This window comes from Trematomus bernacchii, unplaced genomic scaffold (genome assembly GCF_902827165.1).
Source record: "Trematomus bernacchii unplaced genomic scaffold, fTreBer1.1, whole genome shotgun sequence".
In the NCBI taxonomy this organism is placed as follows: Eukaryota; Metazoa; Chordata; class Actinopteri; order Perciformes; family Nototheniidae; genus Trematomus; species Trematomus bernacchii.
Window position 1 is genome coordinate 9102659 of NW_022987567.1, and position 24000 is coordinate 9126658.

General features: G+C 42.6%; 1 protein-coding gene across 1 annotated transcript in view; it reads left to right on the plus strand.

Moving 5' to 3' along the window:
- LOC117478886 (chondroitin sulfate N-acetylgalactosaminyltransferase 1-like) overlaps positions 1 to 24000 on the plus strand; it is a 57432-nt gene that overhangs the window by 346 nt on the left and 33086 nt on the right. Inside the window, exons 2-3 of the mRNA XM_034125820.1 lie at positions 16588 to 17270; positions 19016 to 19415. Coding sequence (XP_033981711.1) covers positions 16911 to 17270; positions 19016 to 19415 — 760 coding nt within the window. The 5' untranslated portion in view covers positions 16588 to 16910. The remainder of the gene's footprint in view (positions 1 to 16587; positions 17271 to 19015; positions 19416 to 24000) is intronic.

Here is a 24000-nt window from a genome sequence, read left to right on the forward strand (position 1 = left end):
TTGTAAAAAAAAAACTGCTTTTAATTGCAATTAAATCAAGTATTTATACCCATTATTCACTTTAAGCACACGTTTTGATTCTAAAAGCTAATACAGGTAAGACAAACTGTCTCAATGTGGGTATCACTTACTGTTTAGTGTGTTAGTTGCTTCAGGTCCCATATTAGGCAACTTTTTGTCAGAAATATTTGGAAAAAACTGCTTTTAATTGCAATTAAATCAAGTATTTTTTACACATAATTCCCTTTTATGGACGCGTTTTGTTTGTAGAGCTAACACTGGTAACACAAAATGTGGGAACAACTTGCTTTTGTTTGGTTTAAGCTGTATTTATATGAAAAAAATTGGCTTTTTAATTGCAATTAAATCAACATTGGTAGCTTGTCTCACCACAAGAGTTTGCTCCATTAATAGGACATCATTTATATATATCTTTCCTTGATATTGGCAGAAACTGCTTTTATTTGCAAATAAATCAAGTATTTTTTTACTGACACGTTTTGATTTCCTGTTCCACTCTGAGCCTGTTTTTCAGGTCTCAGGCTCGAAAATGACATTCCCAGAACAAATGACCATATCTTCCCTTCTAAAAGGGTTAAATTAATAATCTTTTTTCTCAAAGTAATGATAAACCTGTGAGTTGGATGTAGAAGTGTCAGAATCAATATAAATGTTTTTTATTTTAAAGAAAATTCAGATTTTACATAGTAAAAAACTGTAAATTATAGTGTCCGTCCAAAAATTATTTTTTACAGATAGTGAAAACTACCCTTGGATGATGGGTTAGTAGACTAAAAGCTTTAGGAATCCAAAGTACAACATATAATAAGTACCCTGTATCAAGATTGATGCAAAACAAGTGAAATTTGACCTTTTTAGAGAGATTTAGCCAAAAACTGGGCCATCTGGGGTCATTTGGGTGGATTTGACCTATCTCTGGCCCCCCTTGCTCGATCTGGTTGGTTGACATACCCTTGTGACCGTTAGAGCCAATAGAATCGAAGGAGGAGACTCACATAGACACACATTGTAAAGAAAAAATGTGGCCGCTTCGCGTGTGGAAAGCGAAACTAAACTGGAGGAATGTCTCCTTCTGGAGTTTGGAAACTAAAACGCAGTTGTATTGCTTATGGATTATCAGAAATAATTTCAAAGAAGGCACAGACACATAGGATGAACCTATGGATTAACTGCAGCATCGTTTTTATATCGTTTTAATGCCATTGAAGACCACTTTTGACCAAGGTAAGCCATATTTACATGTTTAGCTTCTTAGCTCCACATGTGATGATGTACGCTTTCGTTTAGAGCGTCGCGAATGTTTATCACTGAGTGTTGAGGTGGGCACCGTTAGATTCAGTGTCTCCAGGACACCAAAAAATAGTGTTTGGTTGTGCATCTAGGATAAGTAATAAGGGAGTTCTGAGTGAGTTTAAGTGCCTTTGTAGGTCCCGTTTTTTCGATCGAGGCTAATTCAGAGGCTGAGTGCTAGCATTGTGGGGTTTTTTTGAAAAAAAAAAATTAAAAAGATCAGTTAGCTGAGTTTCTTCACGTTACATGGATATAACACATTCATAGTTTTATTCAATATTAAGATTCCTTAGACGTTGTTTCCTGCAAATGACGCGTTTATCCGCCCGGTACCGGGGGGAAGGTGTGAAACAGGTTTTAAAGCTAACACTGTTAAGAACAAATGTCTTAATGTAGGTATAACTTGCCTCTGTTTGGTTTAAGCTGTATTTATACATTATTAAGCTATTTTTTGTTAGAAATATTGGATAAAAACGGCTTTTAATTGCAATTAAATCAAGTATTGTTTACCCATAATGCACTTTATACACACACGTTGACTATAACGGCCCGACCACACGGCGGCGTGCGTTGAAGCTTCAACGCTTCTGCCCGTTCACTTTGAGTGACGTCACGCTTTGCCGAACTGCATTGTGGTTCCGTCGCTTCGCTTTGCTCGCTTCAAAAGTTGAGCAATGTTCAACTTTTGAAGCTTCGACGGAAGCGTCAGCCAATCAAATCATATGCCAGTACAAGCTCTAGCCAATCAAACCGCTGCTTGTGTGTCCGGGGCGGGAGATTCATGTGATTAGTTTTTAATCGAGTTTCAGACACAATCTGTGACTCACATTAAAGCAAAAACCACCCACCAGAATTTCTCATGCGTAGATTTGGATAATAAAATTACCACCACTCGGTGGAAGTGCAGTCTTCTTTCTGTAGAAACACCACACACACACACCACACACACACACACACACACACACACACACCACACACACACACACACACACACACACACACACACACACACACAATGTTTTTAAGCCTGCTTAGTGCACTCACTAACAGTCACCACAGCCTGAAGTACTGGGCAGCGTTTGTTTTTCTCATATTTGCAAGAATGGAAGTGGAGATTATGTGGGATTTGAGCTTGTTTTGCAACACACCCACACACACACACACACATACACATACACACACACACACACTCACACTCACACTCACACTCACACTCACACTCACACTCACTCACACACTCACACACACACACAGGGTAAATCACTGTATGTTCCCTATATGAGTGGAAACAATGATGTGATACTTGATGACATATATGAGTGCTTTAAATGCCTGGGAGGTACAGTTGCCCCCTTTTATTTAGATACTCAATAAGTGTGTGTGTGTGTGCGTGTGTGTGTGTGCATGTGTGTGTGCGCTCATGTTTCACAGATCAGATAACAGGATCTTGCAGGACGTTTTACTGGCGCTGATGTAACGTTCTGCCTGCGGCGTATCGATGAGTCTCGTCTGATGATATTACGGTTAGATAATTCAGCTTTATGAGGAAATCGATTAAGTTATTGAGCGGCGCTGATGAAGGGTTCATCGCCTGCAGGCCGTCTGTCACACACACTCTCTCGTAAAACTGGTTTATTAACAACGGTTGTTTTGCAGAAGAAGAATATTTATGTATCCTGGGGGGAAGTAGATTTCATGACAGTTGCTGCATAAATATTTATACAAAAACAAGGAAATCTAATTTAAATAGTGGGTCCACATTTCAGATATTACGTCATATCGGACGCACATCTGGATCAGCTCCGTTGTAGCCCCGTTTTTAGAGATTTGGGTACGGAGGAAAAGAGAGAGGGTTTTATTTTCTGACACTGCGTGAGTTCCCCGACACACCGGGGACACGTATTTATGTAGAAAAGACATCACAAAGTGCAATTTGCTTGATAGGTCCCCTTTAAGTTCTTATATTTGTATAAATATTTCAATTTTAATGATCTCTTTATATTGTCACAGAACCCAATTTCCGATTTGGATTCAGATTTGTTATATGCAGAGGTGTTTTAATAACGATATTCATTCTGAACTGCTCCAGTTATGGCACAGTTTACCTGCTGTACACCTTTGCAGACAGCAGAGTTCCCCCAGTGTAATAACAATAACGTGTTTAACTGCAGAGAGAAGAGGAAGTCATGATCATCTTTCACAACTCATTTGCAAACCGTCGGCTCGTGTTGCACAAGCTGAGAGAATATTGCAGAGGTGACGATGTGTTAATAACTGCAGGTGAAATGAAACACATTTTACAATCTGGAGTCACTTTGTTTACCCGTTCTCCCTCTCTGTTATCGGCTGCTCGTGCTTTTCCTCTCGTGGAATCCCAGCAGAGACTCAGGGAGTGTCTTTATCCAAACGGAGATTTATTGCACCATAATTAAGCGGAGATGAGCTGGATTGTATTGTGGGTTTTTTATTATGTTGTACTGAATGAGGGAGTCATTACCCCCCCCCCCCCCTCACACACACACGGAGAGACACACACACACACACACACACACACACAGAAAGAGAGAGAGAGAGAGACACACACAGAGAGAGATACACACACACACACGGAGAGAGACACACACACACACGGAGAGATACACACACACACACGGAGAGAGACACACACACACACGGAGAGAGACACACACACACACGGAGAGAGACACACACACACACACGGAGAGAGACACACACACACACACACATTGTAGGATTGGGTGGTGGCAGTTATCTTGTCACTGGTTTATGGAGGATTGTGTTTCCTGCTGTTCATTTGGATGGAAATCAGAATAAATGACGGATACTAGTTCTGTTTTTAAACGCTAACAAATCACATTGTGCCATTGGACAGATACTGACATTTAAAAGACGATATTGCTGTTCACCTCCTCTTGTTTTTTTAAGAGAGAGCAATAATGGCAGAAAATGCAGCTTTAAGTCCCTTGAATGTGAAGATGTCCCTATTCTCAGTTTGATATCATATGATTGTGAATATATTTTGGATTGTTGACGAAACAAAACATTTGCTAGGATTTTGAGGAACTTTTTGACAATTTTCTGACATTTTATTGACCATAGATTATTAGTTATTTGTAATTTGTCATGCAGAAATTGCAGAAAAAGCTGTTTTTGTAGCTTCAGATTTCTGTATAAATCAGAATATCTGGCCTTTATTTATTATACTGTATCTTGTACGTCTGCTGCTGTTGCGTGGACCCAGTTTCCCCCATGGGGCCGCTTAGAGTTTCACATGATACCGTCTCACCTCTCTGAAGAAATGGAAAAGGGGGAGGAAGAGGAGGGAGGGGAGGAAGGAGGGAGGGGATGCATGTTAACACGGGCCGCTTGTAGTGAATTTGGGGAGGGAAGTGTGGGTTTTTTAAAGGCTCTCCAGATGGCACGTCGACAGGAAGGGAAACCGGCCCCTAATGAAGGGGAGTCAAAATCACCTGAGGGGACAGGAGGCATCAAAGGAAGCTTCCTCTCCCCTCTCTACTCCTTCCTCTCCCCTCTCTCCTCTCTCCTCAGTGGTTCCCCCTAGTAAACCTGTGCAAATCTGCTTTTATCAACCCTTTGCCTCCATGCACGCTCCTATAAACAAATCCAGACCTGAGTACTTCTACTTTTACTCAAGTACAAGATCTGAGTACTTCTACTTTTACTCAAGAACAAGATCTGAGTACTTCTACTTTTACTCAAGTACAAGATCTGAGTACTTCTACTTTTACTCAAGTACAATATCTGAGTACTTCTACTTTTACTCAAGTACAAGATCTGAGTACTTCTACTTTTACTCAAGTACCAGATCTGAGTACTTCTACTTTTACTCAAGAACAATATCTGAGTACTTCTACTTTTACTCAAGTACAAGCTCCTATAAACACGCATTAAGTATAGCATGAGATACTGGCCGTTTCTCAATCGCGAGGACGCTTGCTTGGTAGCACAGTCGAGCCGAGCATCTTGCTTCAGAAGCAAGGCAAGAATACTTCCTGGCATTCGGAAAAACAAAGAGTGGAACAGGCTAGCAAGTGTGCAGGTGTGCGTCATATGAGAGGCCCCGCCTTACATCTTCCGCCACAGATTTGGGGAAATTGGTCCGTTGGTCCATGCGCAAAGCATTGTGGGGACGCAAAGTCTACCCATGTGCAGCCTTCGAAATTTCCCCCAAACCAAGGACGCGGCCTCGGTGGAATTCCAAGTATGCTGGAGATTGGAACAGTCCTTCGGCGGCACTCGATGACGTAGCATCCTTGAAATATTGGCTTGGAAGCCAATATCCTCGCAATTTGAGAAACGGCCACAGTGAGTTGAAAGGGAAGCAAGTTAATGGCAGTCCTTCAAATCACTGCCATTAAAAACAGCTGAGTGTCATTTCATTCGGAGTTCATGGGTTTTAATTCATCGTTGTATAATCTGGAAATACCTCAGTATCAGAGCTGCATCAGTGGATACTTCATCAGCTGTTTTCACGTAGAAAATGCTGTTTTTCTACCTCTCAAATGTGGAGATTTTCTTGAGTTCTTGAGTCTCGATTCCTCTACCCTTCCCTCAGAGGGGAAATGTACACGTTACGGCAAAAGTACAAATAGAGACACAAATAATAAAACACTATTAGATCAAGAGAACGCACATAATATTCAATATCCCCCTCAATCAGGAGAGACTTCATTTGTTGTTTAAAGAACATTTATTTACGCATGCGCCATGTGATGGAAATGTAGTCTTTGGCGATGGGATGAAGATCTGGATTTGATGAGGAGGTGGGATGATGATGATGATGATGATGATGAAGATCTGGATTTGATGAGGAGGTGGGATGAAGATATGGATTTGATGAAGAGGTGTGATGAAGAGGAGGTGTACAGCATAAACACCTGAAGTCACAGCTGACTGCAGGAGAGAGGAGAACAGATTTAAAGTTTGACTGCAGCACTCTGATTGGCTGCTGGAGATTGTGGTGAAATGTGATTGGTTAAAAAAAGAGAGCGCCCGTAATGAGCTGTGGAGTGAATGAATGCCTTCCTGCTTGAACTCACTGATACTTACAGATACTAAGATGCCAGTTTTAAGTCTATTCATAATAGTTTAGTGTCTCTTTGTGGTCACTTTGATTCCCTTTGTTGCGTTGTGTCTGTTTGTCTGTTTGCTTGCTGTATTTTTACACCTATTTGTAGTTGTTTTGTGTCTTTTTATGGTGGTTTGGCCTATTTTCATAGTCGATGGGAGACTCATTGTGTCTCTTTTTGTGTTGGTAAGTTCACTATGAGTCACTTTATGACATAATCTAACTCTCTGTGGTTGTTTGTCATGTTGTGTGTCCTTAAAGCCAACCAGTAATTACAGTAATTATAACTAGGTACGTACTGTATTGCACATCAGTGTTGTCTCTTGTTGTTGTTTTTTAAAAATATGTATCTTAATGAATCCCTCCTCGCCTGGCGTTTCCTCCCCGGAGAACATTCCAGTTTCTTTACAGAGCGATGCTGCCGGGCAGGTTCAGACAGAGCTCACATTCACGGAGGCCGACGTGCACATGAACGCATCTTTGACCTGTAACAAATACTCAAGGGTAGAGACAGGCAGGATAAACATGCTCAATGAAAGATGAATGCCTCCATGCCGGTCTATAAACACGTCTGCACGAACCAGAACTGCACGAGTTTAAAGGGGGGCAAGAGTCAGATTTTTAAAGAGCTGTAAACCTTCAAATCACTGCGACTTTATGTACTTTTTTAAAGAGTTCATATATTTACATTCCTCACTTTTTGTTAGAGCTGCAGCAGGAAATAATCCTCAACTACTTTGGTATTGTTCAAATCTTTAATAAGTCATGCAAACATTTCTGAATAGGCAATTTTCAGCCTCTCAAATAGGTGTGTGTGTGTGTGTGTGTGTTGGTGTGTGTGTTGTGTGTGTGTGTGTGTGTGTGTGTGTGTGTGTGTGTGTGTGTGTGTGTGTGTGTGTGTGTGTGTGTGTGTGTGTGTGTGTGTGTGTGTGTGTGTGTGTGTGTGTGTGTGTGTGTGTGTGTGTGTGTGTGTGTCTCTCTCTTTCAATGTGTGTGTGTCTCTCTTTCTGTGTGTGTGTGTATCTCTCTTTGTGTGTGTGTATCTCTCTTTCTGTGTGTGTGTGTATCTGTGTGTGTGTGTGTGTCTCTCTCTCTCTCTTTCAATGTGTGTGTGTCTCTCTCTTTCTGTGTGTGTGTGTGTGTGTGTATCTCTCTTTCTGTGTGTGTGTGTGTGTGTGTGTGTGTGTATATATGTGTGTGTGTGTGTGTGTGTGTGTGTCTCTCTCTCTTTCAATGTGTGTGTGTGTCTCTCTCTTTCTGTGTGTGTGTGTGTGTGTGTGTGTGTGGTGTGTGGTGTGTGTGTGGTGTGTGTGTGTGTGTGTGTGTGTGGGTGTGTGTGTGTGTGTGTGTGTGTGTGTGTGTGTGTGTGTGTGTGTGTGTGTGTGTGTGTGTGTGTGTGTGTGTGTGTGTGTGTGTGTGTGTGTGTGTGTGTGTGTGTGTGTGTGTGTGTGTGTGTGTGTGTGTGTGTGTGTGTGTGTGTGTGTGTGTGTGTGTGTGCGCATCTCTCTCTTTCAATGTGTGTGTGTCTCTCTCTTTCTGTGTGTGTGTGTGTCTCTCTCTTTCTGTGTGTGTGTGTGTGTGTGTGTGTGTGTGTGTGTGTGTGTGTGTGTGTGTGTGTGTGTGTGTGTGTGTGTGTGTGTGTGTGTGTGTGTGTGTGTGTGTGTGTGTGTGTGTGTGTGTGTGTGTGTGTGTGTGTGTGTGTGTGGGTGTGTGGGTGTGTGGGTGTCTCTCTCTTTCTGTGTGTGTGTGTGTGTGTGTGTGTGTGTGTGTGTGTGTATGGTTCAGGGTCTCTCTCATCCCTCACTGCACTAACACAGATGTACAGAGTGTGATCATGATGAGACAATAGAGCCCACCACCGCTTCACAAAATACACCCAATTATATCTGTTCAGCCTCTTTCTGTTGTTGTTATTGTGTGTGTGTTGTCTCTTGTTGTTGTCCTTTTTTAGTCTCTTTGTGATGATGTGTGACTCGTAGTTGTTGAGTATGTCTTTGTGGTCGTGTGTCTCTGTAGATTTGTGTCTGTAGTTGTTTTGCCCTTTGTTGTCATTGTGTGTCTCTTTGTTGTCATTGTGTGTCTCTTTGTTGTCATTGTGTGTCTCTTTGTTGTCATTGTGTGTCTCTTTGTTGTCATTGTGTGTCTCTTTGTTGTCATCGTGTGTCTCTTTGGTTTGCTTGCTTGCTGTTTCTTTGGAAGCCCTTTTGCATCTATTTGGAGACGCTTGTGAGTCTTTGTGAGGTCATAATGGACCTCTTTGTTATCATTTGTAATACTTTTGTTCCTCGTTGTTGCATTGTGTCTTTTGGTGGTCGTCATTTTGCATCTATTTACTGTACTTATGTGGAAATGTTGCCCAATTTCAAGGTTGATGGGAGTCTCTTTCTGTCTCTGTTCAGCTGTTTCAAGTCTCTAAGTCAGCCGTGTCAAACTCAATTTCGTCACGGGCCACATCAGCATTATGGTTGCACTCAAAGGGCCGGTTGTAACTTTAAGACTATATGAAAATACATATATAAATATTTAATATATATGTATTATATTAAATGATTGCCTCTGCATTGGATCATTATGGGATAGGGTAATAACTTCATAATTAACTACGTGTGAAAGCAGAAGTCTAGGGCAAATAATTGGAAGTCTCTTCAGTGTGCATGTCACAAAATGATTTTTTTTTTAAAAGCCAAATTCTGGAAGAAATGTAAAACAATGTGAAATTCTGAGAAAAAAAAGTCAAATTCTGAACAAAATTCATATTTGAAATGTATTGTGGGAAATGTAGTTTATGGGCAACGTGCTTCTGTAAATCGGCATGTAACCGTATAATAAGTATTATATTCTTTCAGAGCTCTTGTGGGGCCACAGAAAATGAAGTCGCGGGCCGGATTTGGCCCCCGGGCCTTGAGTTTGACACCCCTGCTCTAAGTAGTCTTTTTTTGACCTTGTAGTCGTTCTGTGTGTCTTTCTTCACTTTCAAAGTCGTTGGACGTGTCTTTGCAGATTTCTTTTTTGACATTTGGCATCTCTTCCTGGTTTGAAAATGGACACTTTGGGATCTGTTCAGGTATCCTTACATGCTTTAATCACACCTTTAATTCACATTTTAAAATATAAATCCACCTTTACTCACACTCTTCCCTGCAGTCTTCGTGTTTCTGTTGTTTGCTTGCTGTGATATTTTTGCAGACGCTCTGCAGTGGAAACGGCTTTGCAATAACTCCTGCATTCCGGTTTTAATTTTCTCTCTCAAGCTGCACACTAAATCAATGGAGAGCCCTTTTAAACTGATTAGCCCTGCAAGCATTTTCTAACTTTGGCTAAAGCAGATTGGATGTTCAGTGTGATGGATTACACAACTCGAGCATGAGTGAAAGATAATGGCTCCCGTGATATAAAATCATCAGACATTTTGCAGTGAACACATGCAAACACACTGATACCATCCTAGAGCAGATGGTCGGGCAGATTTCTGGTCTTGTGGTCTCTATTTCCTGCAGTGTCTCCTCTTCACACACACTCACATCCTCTCATGTGCAGAGTGTGTGTGCCTGTATGGACTCAGTGCATTCATTATTCTTTATATCTTGAATATATTAAATAGCAGCCGAGCGAATGGCCTCTTTAAATCTGTTGTGATGAGAGGGTCACAAGGTCGCTTCTCAAATGCTTCAGACATTTTGAGGTCGACCTGCTGTACACAGAGGAACACACACACACACACACACACACACACACACACACACACACACACACACACACACACACACACACACACACATATAACCTGTCACCTGTGTGTGATTTCTGCTGTACTAGTGTGACTGACATCCAGACATGAGAAGAAATCCAGTCTGTGTTTTCTGTCAGTAAAATCAGCAGGAGAGGACTTTTTAAAGTAGAGACACTACATACTGATATACACCTGAACATCAGCAGGAGAGGACTCTTTAAAGTAGAGACACTACTTACTGATATACACCTGATCATCAGCAGGAGAGGACTCTTTAAAGTAGAGACACTACATACTGATATACACCTGAACATCAGCAGGAGAGGACTCTTTAAAGTAGAGACACTACATACTGATATACACCTGGACATCAGCAGGAGAGGACTCTTTAAAGTAGAGACACTACATACTGATATACACCTGAACATCAGCAGGAGAGGACTCTTTAAAGTAGAGACACTACATACTGATATACACCTGAACATCAGCAGGAGAGGACTCTTTAAAGTAGAGACACTACATACTGATATACACCTGGACATCAGCAGGAGAGGACTCTTTAAAGTAGAGACACTACATACTGATATACACCTGAACATCAGCAGGAGAGGACTCTTTAAAGTAGAGACACTACATACTGATATACACCTGAACATCAGCAGGAGAGGACTCTTTAAAGTAGAGACACTACATACTGATATACACCTGGACATCAGCAGGAGAGGACTCTTTAAAGTAGAGACACTACATACTGATATACACCTGAACATCAGCAGGAGAGGACTCTTTAAAGTAGAGACACTACATACTGATATACACCTGAACATCAGCAGGAGAGGACTCTTTAAAGTAGAGACACTACATACTGATATACACATGAACATCAGCAGGAGAGGACTCTTTAAAGAAGAGGCACTACATACTGATATACACCTGAACATCAGCAGGAGAGGACTCTTTAAAGTAGAGACACTACATACTGATATACACCTGAACATCAGCAGGAGAGGACTCTTTAAAGTAGAAACACTAAATACTGATATACACCTGAACATCAGCAGGAGAGGACTCTTTAAAGTAGAGACACTACATACTGATATACACCTGAACATCAGCAGGAGAGGACTCTTTAAAGTAGAGACACTACATACTGATATACACCTGAACATCAGCAGGAGAGGACTCTTTAAAGTAGAGACACTACATACTGATATACACCTGAACATCAGCAGGAGAGGACTCTTTAAAGTAGAGACACTACATACTGATATACACCTGGACATCAGCAGGAGAGGACTCTTTAAAGTAGAGACACTACATACTGATATACACCTGAACATCAGCAGGAGAGGACTCTTTAAAGTAGAGACACTAAATACTGATATACACCTGAACATCAGCAGGAGAGGACTCTTTAAAGTAGAGACACTACATACTGATATACACATGAACATCAGCAGGAGAGGACTCTTTAAAGAAGAGACACTACATACTGATATACACCTGCACATCAGCAGGAGAGGACTCTTTAAAGTAGAGACACTACATACTAACACACTCTTCTTGCTACTTTACCTTCACACTAGACTAGATAAATCATTTTAATATTCACATGCACGGCAGTTATTGTCCGACAGCAAGAGATAAGATGCCGATCCCCCCCTCCCCCACTTTTAAATTACTACAGGTCAAGATCATGGCAGCAGATAAAACGCCTCCATATCCTTCGGAGGAGGAACATGCACATCTTAAAAGAACTCCATTTCCTGAGACCCTCTTTGCATTTATACATCCTCCTGTAACACAAACACTGTCTGGCTTGTTTACAATCAGAGAGAAACACAGATGCATTTCCTGAGAGGACATGATGAATGTGTTTCTCCTCTTATCACATATTTCACCAGAGGTGGGAAGTAGTGGAGTACAAATACTTTATTACTCTACTGAAGTACATTTTTCTGGTATCAGTACTTTACTCCACTACTTATTTACGTTCTTACATGTTGAACACAAATACCTGTACTTTCTACTTCTTACATGTTGAACACAAATACCTGTACTTTCTACTTCTTACATGTTGAACACAAATACCTGTACTTTCTACTTCTTACATGTTGAACACAAATACCTGTACTTTCTACTTCTTACATGTTGAACACAAATACCTGTACTTTCTACTTCTTACATGTTGAACTCAAATACCTGTACTTTCTACTTCTCACATTTCCCAAACAGGCTGGTTCCTTTAGTTTGAATGTGTGTTTGGTGGCGTGATCATTATTATTTAGAGTCATTGCGTGCCTATTGATTTGAACACGATCCGTGTATCCATCATTTCCTGGTCTTCTCTAAAGAAGAGGGACCAATGAAAACGTTGTCATGTTGCCGTTGTTCAGCATGGAAACATTCATTAGCTAACAATGACATTATTGTTCTATTAATATAAAGGGAGGTCAGGTACTCTTTAAAACAGCTGCTAGTTATGGGTACTTTTTACTGAAGTACATTTCAAAGCCCTCTTTACTTTGACTTGAGTAAAGAAGTTTAGTCAGTACTTCTACTTTTACCAGAGTACTTTTAAACACGAGTATCTGTACTTCTACTTGAGTAAAGGATGTGTGTACTTCTGCCCTCTCTGTATTTCCCCCTCTCTCTCAGCTGGAAACTGAGATGCAGCAGAGAGATGAAATCAGGCTGTCATAGAGGAGAGGACAGAGGGAATGATTTATAACTCGCCGCTCGGAGATGTTTCCACACAGAGTTGTGCAGCATCTGGTGCAGAATCACTTCCTCTCGTCCTGCTGCAGCACTTCCTGCCCCCGGCTCTCAGTGTGTGCTTCAATTAGTGTGTATCTGTGGGAAAACGTGTCCCATATTCAGAGAGAAGATTAACGGTACCCTCTTAACACCATGCACACATGGCTGTTTAAAGATGGGGAAATGATGTGAGAGAAAAAGAGTTTACTGTCAGGAGACTAAGACTGAATTTCCTCTAATGGCTTATTTCTGGTTGGACACAATTACAAGTATTACTGTTTTATTAACGATCATTTTCAGGTTCATATTAGGATTTAGTGTCTCTTCTGTGACATGTTTGCATGCTTTAATGATCAAAAAGCTCTTTATTTTCCTCCTGCTGCCTAATGCATGTTACTGTAGTTTAAAGAGTGCAAATTGGTGCGTTTGTTGAGGATAATAAGACACGTAGACCTTCATAATGTCAGACCTAAGAGCGTGTTTTAATTATGGTTGTCCGTGCCAAATGCAGTTTGTTACAGGAAGTCATAGAGCAGGAAAGTCAACGGGGAGAAGTGATGTCATTATTTAAAGGTCATTAAAACATAACTTCAGAAGAAAGTGATTAACCTTTTAAAGCCCTCTGACCTGCTGCAAGTTATTATAAACTCACACTTGAACATCAGCAGGAGAGGACTCTTTAAAGTAGAGACACTACATACTGATATACACCTGAACATCAGCAGGAGAGGACTCTTTAAAGTAGAGACACTACATACTGATATACACCTGAACATCAGCAGGAGAGGACTCTTTAAAGTAGAGACACTACATACTGATATACACCTGAACATCAGCAGGAGAGGACTCTTTAAAGTAGAGACACTACATACTGATATACACCTGAACATCAGCAGGAGAGGACTCTTTAAAGTAGAGACACTACATACTGATAAACACCTGAACATCAGCAGGAGAGGACTCTTTAAAGTAGAGACACTACATACTGATATACACCTGAACATCAGCAGGAGAGGACTCTTTAAAGTAGAGACACTACATACTGATATACACCTGAACATCTGCAGGAGAGGACTCTTTAAAGTAGAGACACTACATACTGATATACACCTGAACATCAGCAGGAGAGGACTCTTTAAAGTAGAGACACTACATACTGATATACACCTGAACATCAGCAGGAGAGGACTCTTTAAAGTAGAGACACTACATACTGATATACACCTGAACATCAGCAGGAGAGGACTCTTTAAAGTAGAGACACTACATACTGATATACACCTGAACATCAGCAGGAGAGGACTCTTTAAAGTAGAGACACTACATACTGATATACACCTGAACATGAGAAGAATAGGACTACTTTAAGATGCTTCTATGGGATATAAATTAATTAAAATATAATGTAAATGTCACATGTTTTTCCCTCACCTTAAATCTATTGACATCATGAGGATTTTCCTGTATTTTCAAAAGGATGAAACTCCCTGAATCACAGCAGCCATCCCCCCCCCTCTCCCCCCTCTCCCCCCTCTCCCTCTCCTCAGTTATTTCCTGAGTTGCTGCTTCTGATTCAGACTCCTGTTGGAAAACAGTCCTGCTTTCACTGCTTCACATACTAATCCTTTCATTAGGCCCACATTCAGCTGCAGAGTCAAAGAGCTGCCTGTGTGCAGAGGCTGATGCACAGAGAGACATTTACAGATACCGCCTGTAACTCCAACACCTCCCACAAATACCTATATATATATATTTATATATACATGCATACATAAACTGGTGTAATCATTCCGAAAAGGAATCTAACGTCAAACCACATTCACAACACAACACTGTGACTGTTTTGTTCATTTCCCAAATCAAGGTTTAAGCAATACATATTAATATATTGATGGTTTTTTTTGTGCATATTTATTAAGTATTAAACATATACAAATAATATATATTTTGTAGTTGTTTATTACAAATATTTATCTTTCAGACTTCAACAACTATTTTTCAGTTAATTCTGAAACCACCTAATGCAGCAAATGGCCGATGAAGTCACCCAATGTTACTTTCCTCTGTATCCACTGAACACACACTCACAATAACACACTCTCATCTGCAGGCACACACCCTCTGCCTCTCTTTCTCACACTTCAGTGACAACTCTGTTTCCCGAATGCTTAGTTTGGCGAGGCCGGTTAAACCCTTTTTGGGTGTGTTTCTGACTTTTTATGACCAACTTTTAAAATGTTCTGCTCATTTTCAGTTTCATTATTGTATGTAGTGTCTCTACTTTAAAGAGTCCTCTCCTGCTGATGTTCAGGTGTATATCAGTATGTAGTGTCTCTACTTTAAAGAGTCCTCTCCTGCTGATGTTCAGGTGTATATCAGTATGTAGTGTCTCTACTTTAAAGAGTCCTCTCCTGCTGATGTTCAGGTGTATATCAGTATGTAGTGTCTCTACTTTAAAGAGTCCTCTCCTGCTGATGTTCAGGTGTATATCAGTATGTAGTGTCTCTACTTTAAAGAGTCCTCTCCTGCAGATGTTCAGGTGTATATCAGTATGTAGTGTCTCTACTTTAAAGAGTCCTCTCCTGCTGATGTTCAGGTGTATATCAGTATGTAGTGTCTCTACTTTAAAGAGTCCTCTCCTGCTGATGTTCAGGTGTTTATCAGTATGTAGTGTCTCTACTTTAAAGAGTCCTCTCCTGCTGATGTTCAGGTGTATATCAGTATGTAGTGTCTCTACTTTAAAGAGTCCTCTCCTGCTGATGTTCAGGTGTATATCAGTATGTAGTGTCTCTACTTTAAAGAGTCCTCTCCTGCTGATGTTCAGGTGTATATCAGTATGTAGTGTCTCTACTTTAAAGAGTCCTCTCCTGCTGATGTTCAGGTGTATATCAGTATGTAGTGTCTCTACTTTAAAGAGTCCTCTCCTGCTGATGTTCAGGTGTATATCAGTATGTAGTGTCTCTACTTTAAAGAGTCCTCTCCTGCTGATGTTCAGGTGTATATCAGTATGTAGTGTCTCTACTTTAAAGAGTCCTCTCCTGCTGATGTTCAGGTGTATATCAGTATGTAGTGTCTCTACTTTAAAGAGTCCTCTCCTGCTGATGTTCAGGTGTTTATCAGTATGTAGTGTCTCTACTTTAAAGAGTCCTCTCCTGCTGATGTTCAGGTGTATATCAGTATGTAGTGTCTCTACTTTAAAGAGTCCTCTCCTGCTGATGTTCAGGTGTATATCAGTATGTAGTGTCTCTACTTTAAAGAGTCCTCTCCTGCTGATGTTCAGGTGTATATCAGTATGTAGTGTCTCTACTTTAAAGAGTCCTCTCCTGCTGATGTTCAGGTGTATATCAGTATGTAGTGTCTCTACTTTAAAGAGTCCTCTCCTGCTGATGTTCAGGTGTATATCAGTATGTAGTGTCTCTACTTTAAAGAGTCCTCTCCTGCTGATGTTCAGGTGTATATCAGTATGTAGTGTCTCTACTTTAAAGAGTCCTCTCCTGCTGATGTTCAGGTGTATATCAGTATGTAGTGTCTCTACTTTAAAGAGTCCTCTCCTGCTGATGTTCAGGTGTATATCAGACCATTTACATGCACAAAAACCTATATAAAACACTCTTAAATAAAGGTCAATAATGTAAGAATGATTTGATGACTTACTTCTCTTCTCTGTTGTCTCTCTTAGGAAAACATGAGGAACTCTCCGCTCTCCACAGAGGACTTTCTCTCCCATGAAACTCCACATTTCTGCTCCATCTCTCACTCTGCTTCACAGCGAGGACGACTCATGAGTCACGTATGACTGAGAGATGATGTAACTCTGTTTCCAGCCCAACATGGAGCTAAGTCTACCAACAGAAGTGTGTGTTTTCTCTCACGACAAAATAATCTGCAGTGAGTGACCTAACTCGGATGAAATGACCTCACGCTGATGGAACAGACTCCTCACACACACACTCTTATCGTCGGAGTGTGTGACGTTACCTGATATTTCAGTGTGTGTTTTTGATGCTACATGCTACCATGCTGCGCCGCGGCCTCCTCTCCTGGGTCTCCCGTGTTGGAGGCGTGTTGGTGTTGCTCTGCTGCTCACTTTCGCTGCTTTACGTGATGACATGCAGCCCTCCTCTCTCCGTGGACCCCCCGCTGAGCCTCGCTCTCCCTCGATCTGGACCAAATCACGCCTCCTTGGGTCCGGGGACGGGAAGAGGAGGAGGGGGAGGAAATGCTCAAAGCGGAGGGCCTCCAGGATCCTATCAGGTGCTTCTTCAGGAGCGAGAGGAGCAGCACCGCCTCCACATCTCCTCCCTGAAGAAGCAGATCTCTCAGCTGAAGGAGGCGCTTCAGGAGAGCAGCCAACAGCTGAAGGTGGAGTACTTTAAAGGTCCCCTATTATACTGTTTATCATCAATATATCACAGGTCTCAGATATATACAGAGCCTGTCTCTGATTGGCTGAAACACCAAACAGATCATTGCAGCATTACCCATAATCCCCTCTGTTTCAGCCCTGTTTCCAAAGTGCTGATTCTCTGTCTGTTACTTTAGATGAAAATAAGGAGCCCCTCCCCACGCCCCTCTGAGAGAGATTTGGTTACAAAGAACACAATGGTGCTCTAGGAGGAGATGCAGGTGATAAGGGGGGGGTTACCCTGATTGGTGATTGGCTAATGGTTACACAAGACAAAACATCGTTATGACATCATCAAGTGGCCAAAATCTGATCAGCTCATTTTCAGACAGGTTTTTATAGAAATGGATCAGGACAAAAAGAGAGAGAATCTTTGTTCCTGAAACTTTCAGAGTCTCTTTCCACAGAGGGGACACATGTTGATGAAGAAGAGACATGAAGAAGAGACATGAAGAAGAGGGGACACATGTTGATGTAGAAGAGACATGAAGAAGAGGGGACACATGTTGATGAAGAAGAGACATGAAGAATAGGGGACACATGTTGATGTAGAAGAGACATGAAGAAGAGGGGACACATGTTGATGTAGAAGAGACATGGAGAAGAGGGGACACATGTTGATGTAGAAGAGACATGAAGAAGAGGGGACACATGTTGATGTAGAAGAGACATGAGGAAGAGGGGACACATGTTGATGTAGAAGAGACATGAAGAAGAGGGGACACATGTTGATGTAGAAGAGACATGAAGAAGAGGGGACACATGTTGATGTAGAAGAGACATGAAGAAGAGGGGACACATGTTGATGAAGAAGAGACATGAAGAATAGGGGACACATGTTGATGAAGAAGAGACATGAAGAAGAGGGGACACATGTTGATGTATAATAGGTGACCTTTAAACCTTCACACACAGTGCCCAAGAACAACTGTTGAATCAAAATAAACTGTTAGAGGATATTAGGAACATGTCACTGTGACCTTGATGTCATCAGACACCATATTAAAAGAATTAGGACAGAAATAAAAGTTGAGATGAAGGCTGTCGTGGTTTCCTTCCTTTGTTTCGATCGAGACACTTAGACGCCCTAAGCCTAAACGGACATTTCTAATCCATCTGTTTTATATAACACAACAAATTGGGAAATTCTTTAAATTTAGGTGCAATATTTGGCCTTCTTTACAAAAGACTGGCTCTAACAAAGGCTATAAAAGAAGACCAGAACACACAGAGTCAGGGATTGTGACCTGTACCAAGTGTTGGGAAAATACTCAATGTTTCAATCTGAGAGTAACGAGATAACAAAGGTATCCCAACTGTAGCTGTGAACATGACAGGATGTATGATTACCTAGAAGAGCATCAGGACTGTTTGAGGCATATGATAGCTATGTGATTAACATGATGATTCAGCCTCTATGGAGATAGACATATGACAAGCATGATCATTTCTGACGTGGAGCTAATCTGAAGTAAACATTGAATACTGCTTTCTATTCCTCCATCTTGTGACTGTGTAACTCCCTCTCTTGGATATCAGCATGTGAAGGACACTGTTCAGGAACTAGTTGATGCTCTGTATGTGATGACTACTTCCATTCTGGAGAGGATCATAGATACATGGATCCTGAGATTGAAGCTTAAGCCGGTGATGAGTGATATTTTCCGAACACTGACAGTCCCTGTTTTTCTCCACAACCCAGGGAGTGCAGGAGAGCCTGAAGAGGGCGTCCGGGGGTCCCTCGGAGGGCCAGGAAGCCGGAGCTGGATCTCAGGGAGGTTTTCTGGGGGAGAATCAGGGAGCAAAGAGCCAGCAGGCGGATCTGCAGGACTTCCTGAGGAGCCAGGCGGCGAAAGCGGAGGTGAGCGTGGGCGTCCGGCTTCCCAGCGAATACGCCGTGCTGCCGTTTGAGAGCTTCACCCTGCAGAAGGTCTACCAGCTGGAGATGGGGCTCACCAGGCACCCCGAGGAGAAACCAGTGAGGAGAGACAAGAGGGAGGCGCTGGGGGAGGTTCTGGAGACGGCCCTGCACAGCCTCAACACCCCCACTGGGGAGAAAGAGAGAACCAGCAAGGTGTACACGCCGTCCGACTTCCTAGAAGGTGAGAGGCAGAGAAGGCAAAAGTACACACATCCTTTACTCAAGTAGAAGTACAGATACTCGTGTTTAAAAATACTCTGGTGAAAGTAGAAGTACTGACTGAACTTCTTTACTCAAGTAAAAGTAAAGAGGGCTTTGAAATGTACTTAAAGGTGGGGTATGTAATTTATTTCAGATACACTTGTTGTTATATTCCATGGAATGCTCTTAACATCCCGATAGCAATAAATATCTTAAATGCTTTGACAATAAATACATAAAAAAATGTCATCTGTGGAAGCCGTGGCGCTGTAAAAAGCACGACCAATCATCTGAGCCGGCCCGGCTAAAATAACTGGATGGCCTACCTGCCTGTCAGCCTTCCATCTGTGCACAAACTTATCTCGTGCCCTCATTGGTCATGTGTGCGTTCGTGTGTGTTGGAGGAGGGGCTCTGTAAGGAAGTCTGAAGGACGGGGCAGATGTTTTCCGGTTGTGTATTTTCAAATTCTAGCTGTTTCTCCATTCTTACCTACCCTACCTTTAAGTAAAAAGTACCCATAACTACCATCTGTTTTAAAGAGTTCCTGACCTCCCTTTATATTAATAGAACAATAATGTCCACAAAGTGCTATCACATACTTTCATCCATTGGGTTATACATGGTTTCATTGGATAAGGGATGTAACTGTAATCTGAAAGTAAAGTTACATCCCGGAGTATGGACTCACTGCAGACTGTTTCCCGTCTGCCTGCCAGATAACACAACACAACTGGAAAAACAAATGAGTATATAAAAAGTCATTTCCTGGACTCGTGCTTCCTGCATCCAGACTAAACTCCACCTGCATCCAGACTAAACTCCACCTGCATCCAGACTAAACTCCACCTGCATCCAGACTAAACTCCACCTGCATCCAGACTAAACTCCACCTGCATCCAGACTAAACTCCACCTGCATCCAGACTAAACTCCACCTGCCTCCAGGCTAAACTCCACCTGCATCCAGACTAAACTCCACATGCATCCAGACTAAACTCCACCTGCATCCAGACTAAACTCCACCTGCATCCAACTAAACTCCACCTGCATCCAGCTAAACTCCACCTGCAATCCAGACTAAAACTCCACCAACCTGCATCCAGACTAAACTCCACCTGCATCCAGACTAAACTCCACCTGCATCAGACTAACTCCACCTGCATCCAGACTAAACTCCACCTGCATCCAGACTAACTCCACCTGCATCCAGACTAAACTCCACCTGCATCCAGACTAAACTCCACCTGCATCCAGACTAAACTCCACCTCATCCAGACTAAAACTCCACTGCATCAGACTAACTCCACCTGCATCCAACTAAACTCCACCTTCATCCAGACTAAACTCCACCTGCATACCAGACTAAAAACTCCACCTGCATCCAGACTAAACTCCACCTGCATCCAGACTAAACTCCACCTGCATCCAGACTAAACTCCACCTGCATCCAGACTAAACTCCACCTGCATCCAGACTAAACTCCACCTGCATCCAGACTAAACTCCACCTGCATCCAGACTAACTCCACCTGCATCCAGACTAAACTCCACCTGCATCCAGACTAAACTCCACCTGCATCCAGACTAAACTCCACCTGCATCCAGACTAAACTCCACCTGCATCCAGACTAAACTCCACCTGCATCCAGACTAAACTCCACCTGCATCCAGACTAAACTCCACCTGCATCCAGACTAAACTCCACCTGCATCCAGACTAAACTCCACCTGCATCCAGACTAAACTCCACCTGCATCCAGACTAAACTCCACCTGCATCCAGACTAAACTCCACCTGCATCCAGACTAAACTCCACCTGCATCCAGACTAAACTCCACCTGCATCCAGACTAAACTCCACCTGCATCCAGACTAAACTCCACCTGCATCCAGACTAAACTCCACCTGCATCCAGACTAAACTCCACCTGCATCCAGACTAAACTCCACCTGCATCCAGACTAAACTCCACCTGCATCCAGACTAAACTCCACCTGCATCCAGACTAAACTCCACCTGCATCCAGACTAAACTCCACCTGCATCCAGACTAAACTCCACCTGCATCCAGACTAAACTCCACCTGCATCCAGACTACACCCACCTGCATCCCGACTAAACTCCACCTGCATCCACGACTAAACTCCACCTGCATCCAGACTAAAACTCCACCTGCATCCAGACTAAACTCCACCTGCATCCAGACTAACTCCACCTGCATCCAGACTAAACTCCCCTGCATCCAGATCTAAACTCCCACCTGCATCCAGACTAACTCCACCTGCATCCAGACTAAAACTCCACCTGCATCCAGACTAACTCCACCTGCATCCAGACTAAAACTCCACCTGCATCCAGACTAAACTCCACCTGCATCCAGACTAAACTCCACCTGCATCCAGACTTAAACTCCACCTGCATCCAGACTAAACTCCACCTGGCATCCAGACTGAACTCCACCTGCATTCCAGACTAACTCCACCTGCATCCAGACTAAACTCCACCTGCATCCAGACTAAACTCCAACCTGCATCCAGACTAAACTCCACCTGCATCCAGACTAAACTCCACCTGCATCCAGACTAAACTCCACCTGCATCCAGACTAAAACTCCACCTGCATCCAGACTAAACTCCACCTGCATCCAGACTGAAACTCCACCTGCATCCAGACTGAAACTCCACTGCATCCAGACTAAACTCCACCTGCATCCAGACTAAACTCACCTGCATCCAGACTAAACTCCACCTGCATCCAGACTAAACTCCACCTGCATCCAGACTAAACTCCACCTGCATCCAGACTGAACTCCACCTGCATCCAGACTAAACTCCACCTGCATCCAGACTTAACACTCCACCTGCATCCGACTAAACTCCACCTGCATCCAGACTAAACTCCACCTGCATCCAGACTAAACTCCACCTGCATCCAGACTAAACTCCACCTGCATCCAGACTAAACTCCACCTGCTTTTGGAAGGTCAGGAATATATGAGGGATAACGTTCAAGCAAACAGAGGATTGACTCATAATTAGTTTGGATCACACACACAGGAAATGAACTCAGACGCTCCTCATTCGTGTGTGTGTGTGTGTGTGTGTGTGTGTGTGTGTGTGTGTGTGTCTCTCTCTCTTTCTGTGTGTGTCTCTCTCTCTCTTTCTGTGTGTGTCTCTCTCTCTTTCTGTGTCTCTCTCTCTCTCTTTCTGTGTGTGTGAGTGTGTCTCTCTCTCTTTCTGTGTCTCTCTCTCTCTCTTTCTGTGTCTCTCTCTCTCTCTTTCTGTGTGTGTGTATGTCTCTCTCCGTGTGTGTGTGTGTGTGTGTGTGTGTGTGTGTGTGTGTCTCTCTCTCTTTCTGTGTGTGTCTCTCTCTCTCTTTTTGTGTGTGTGTATGTCTCTCTCCGTGTGTGTGTGTGTGTGTGTGTGAGTGTGTCTCTCTCTCTTTCTGTGTCTCTCTCTCTCTCTTTCTGTGTGTGTGTATGTCTCTCTCCGTGTGTGTGTGTGTGTGTGTGTGTGTGTGTGTGTGTCTCTCTCTCTCTTTCTGTGTGTGTCTCTCTCTCTCTTTCTGTGTGTGTCTCTCTCTCTCTCTCTTTCTGTGTGTGTGTGTCTCTCTCCGTGTGTGTGTGTGTGTGTGTGTGTGTGTGTGTGTGTGTGTGTGTGTGTGTGTGTGTGTGTGTGTGTGTGTGTGTGTGTGTGTGTGTGTGTGTGTGTGTGTGTGTGTGTGTGTGTGTGTGTGTGTGTGTGTGTGTGTGTGTGTGTGTGTGTGTGTGTGTGTGTGTGTGTGTCTCTTTCTGTGTGTGTCTCTCTCTCTCTCTTTCTGTGTGTGTCTCTCTCTCTCTCTCTTTCTGTGTGTGTCTCTCTCTCTCTCTTTCTGTGTGTGTGTGTGTGTGTGTGTGTGTGTGTGTGTCTCTCTCTCTCTCTCTCTCCGTGTGTGTGTGTGTGTGTGTGTGTCTCTCTCTCTTTCTGTGTGTGTCTCTATCTCTCTCTTTCTGCATGTGTGTGTCTCTCTCTCTTTCTGTGTGCGTGTGTGTGTGTGTGTGTGCGTGTGTGTGTGTGTGTGTCTCTCCGTGTGTGTCTGTGTGAGGGGGGGGTAATGACTCCCTCATTCAGTACAACATAATAAAATGTGAAAGTGAGCTTTAGGGGCTCTTGGCTTGTAGGAAATGGAGCTGGTGTTTGGTCCTGTTTTATCTGAGAGTTCTCATGTGATGCGGTTTGTTATTACAAGCAAACATGTGTTCATATCTGGGTGTGAACAGCTTCCTCAAGATAACAGCAACAAAATGCAGCTTTTCTTTATTTCCATTTTACGAAAAATATATAATTTCTTTACTGGCCATAAACAACAAATTAAATGCTTTTAAAACAATATTACATTATTATTATTATACATTTATATTTAAGCTAATCCTGAACAAGCAGAGTGTTTTCCAGCAGATAAATGACATCAGTGTAAACTCTACAAGGCCAGGCAGACAAAAGCATCTTCAGAGCGGCGAGCTGAAACTGCACACAAACACAGGAGCTCTGCAGTCCTTTCAGAACGAGGCAGAAAAGTGCATTTAGACCGA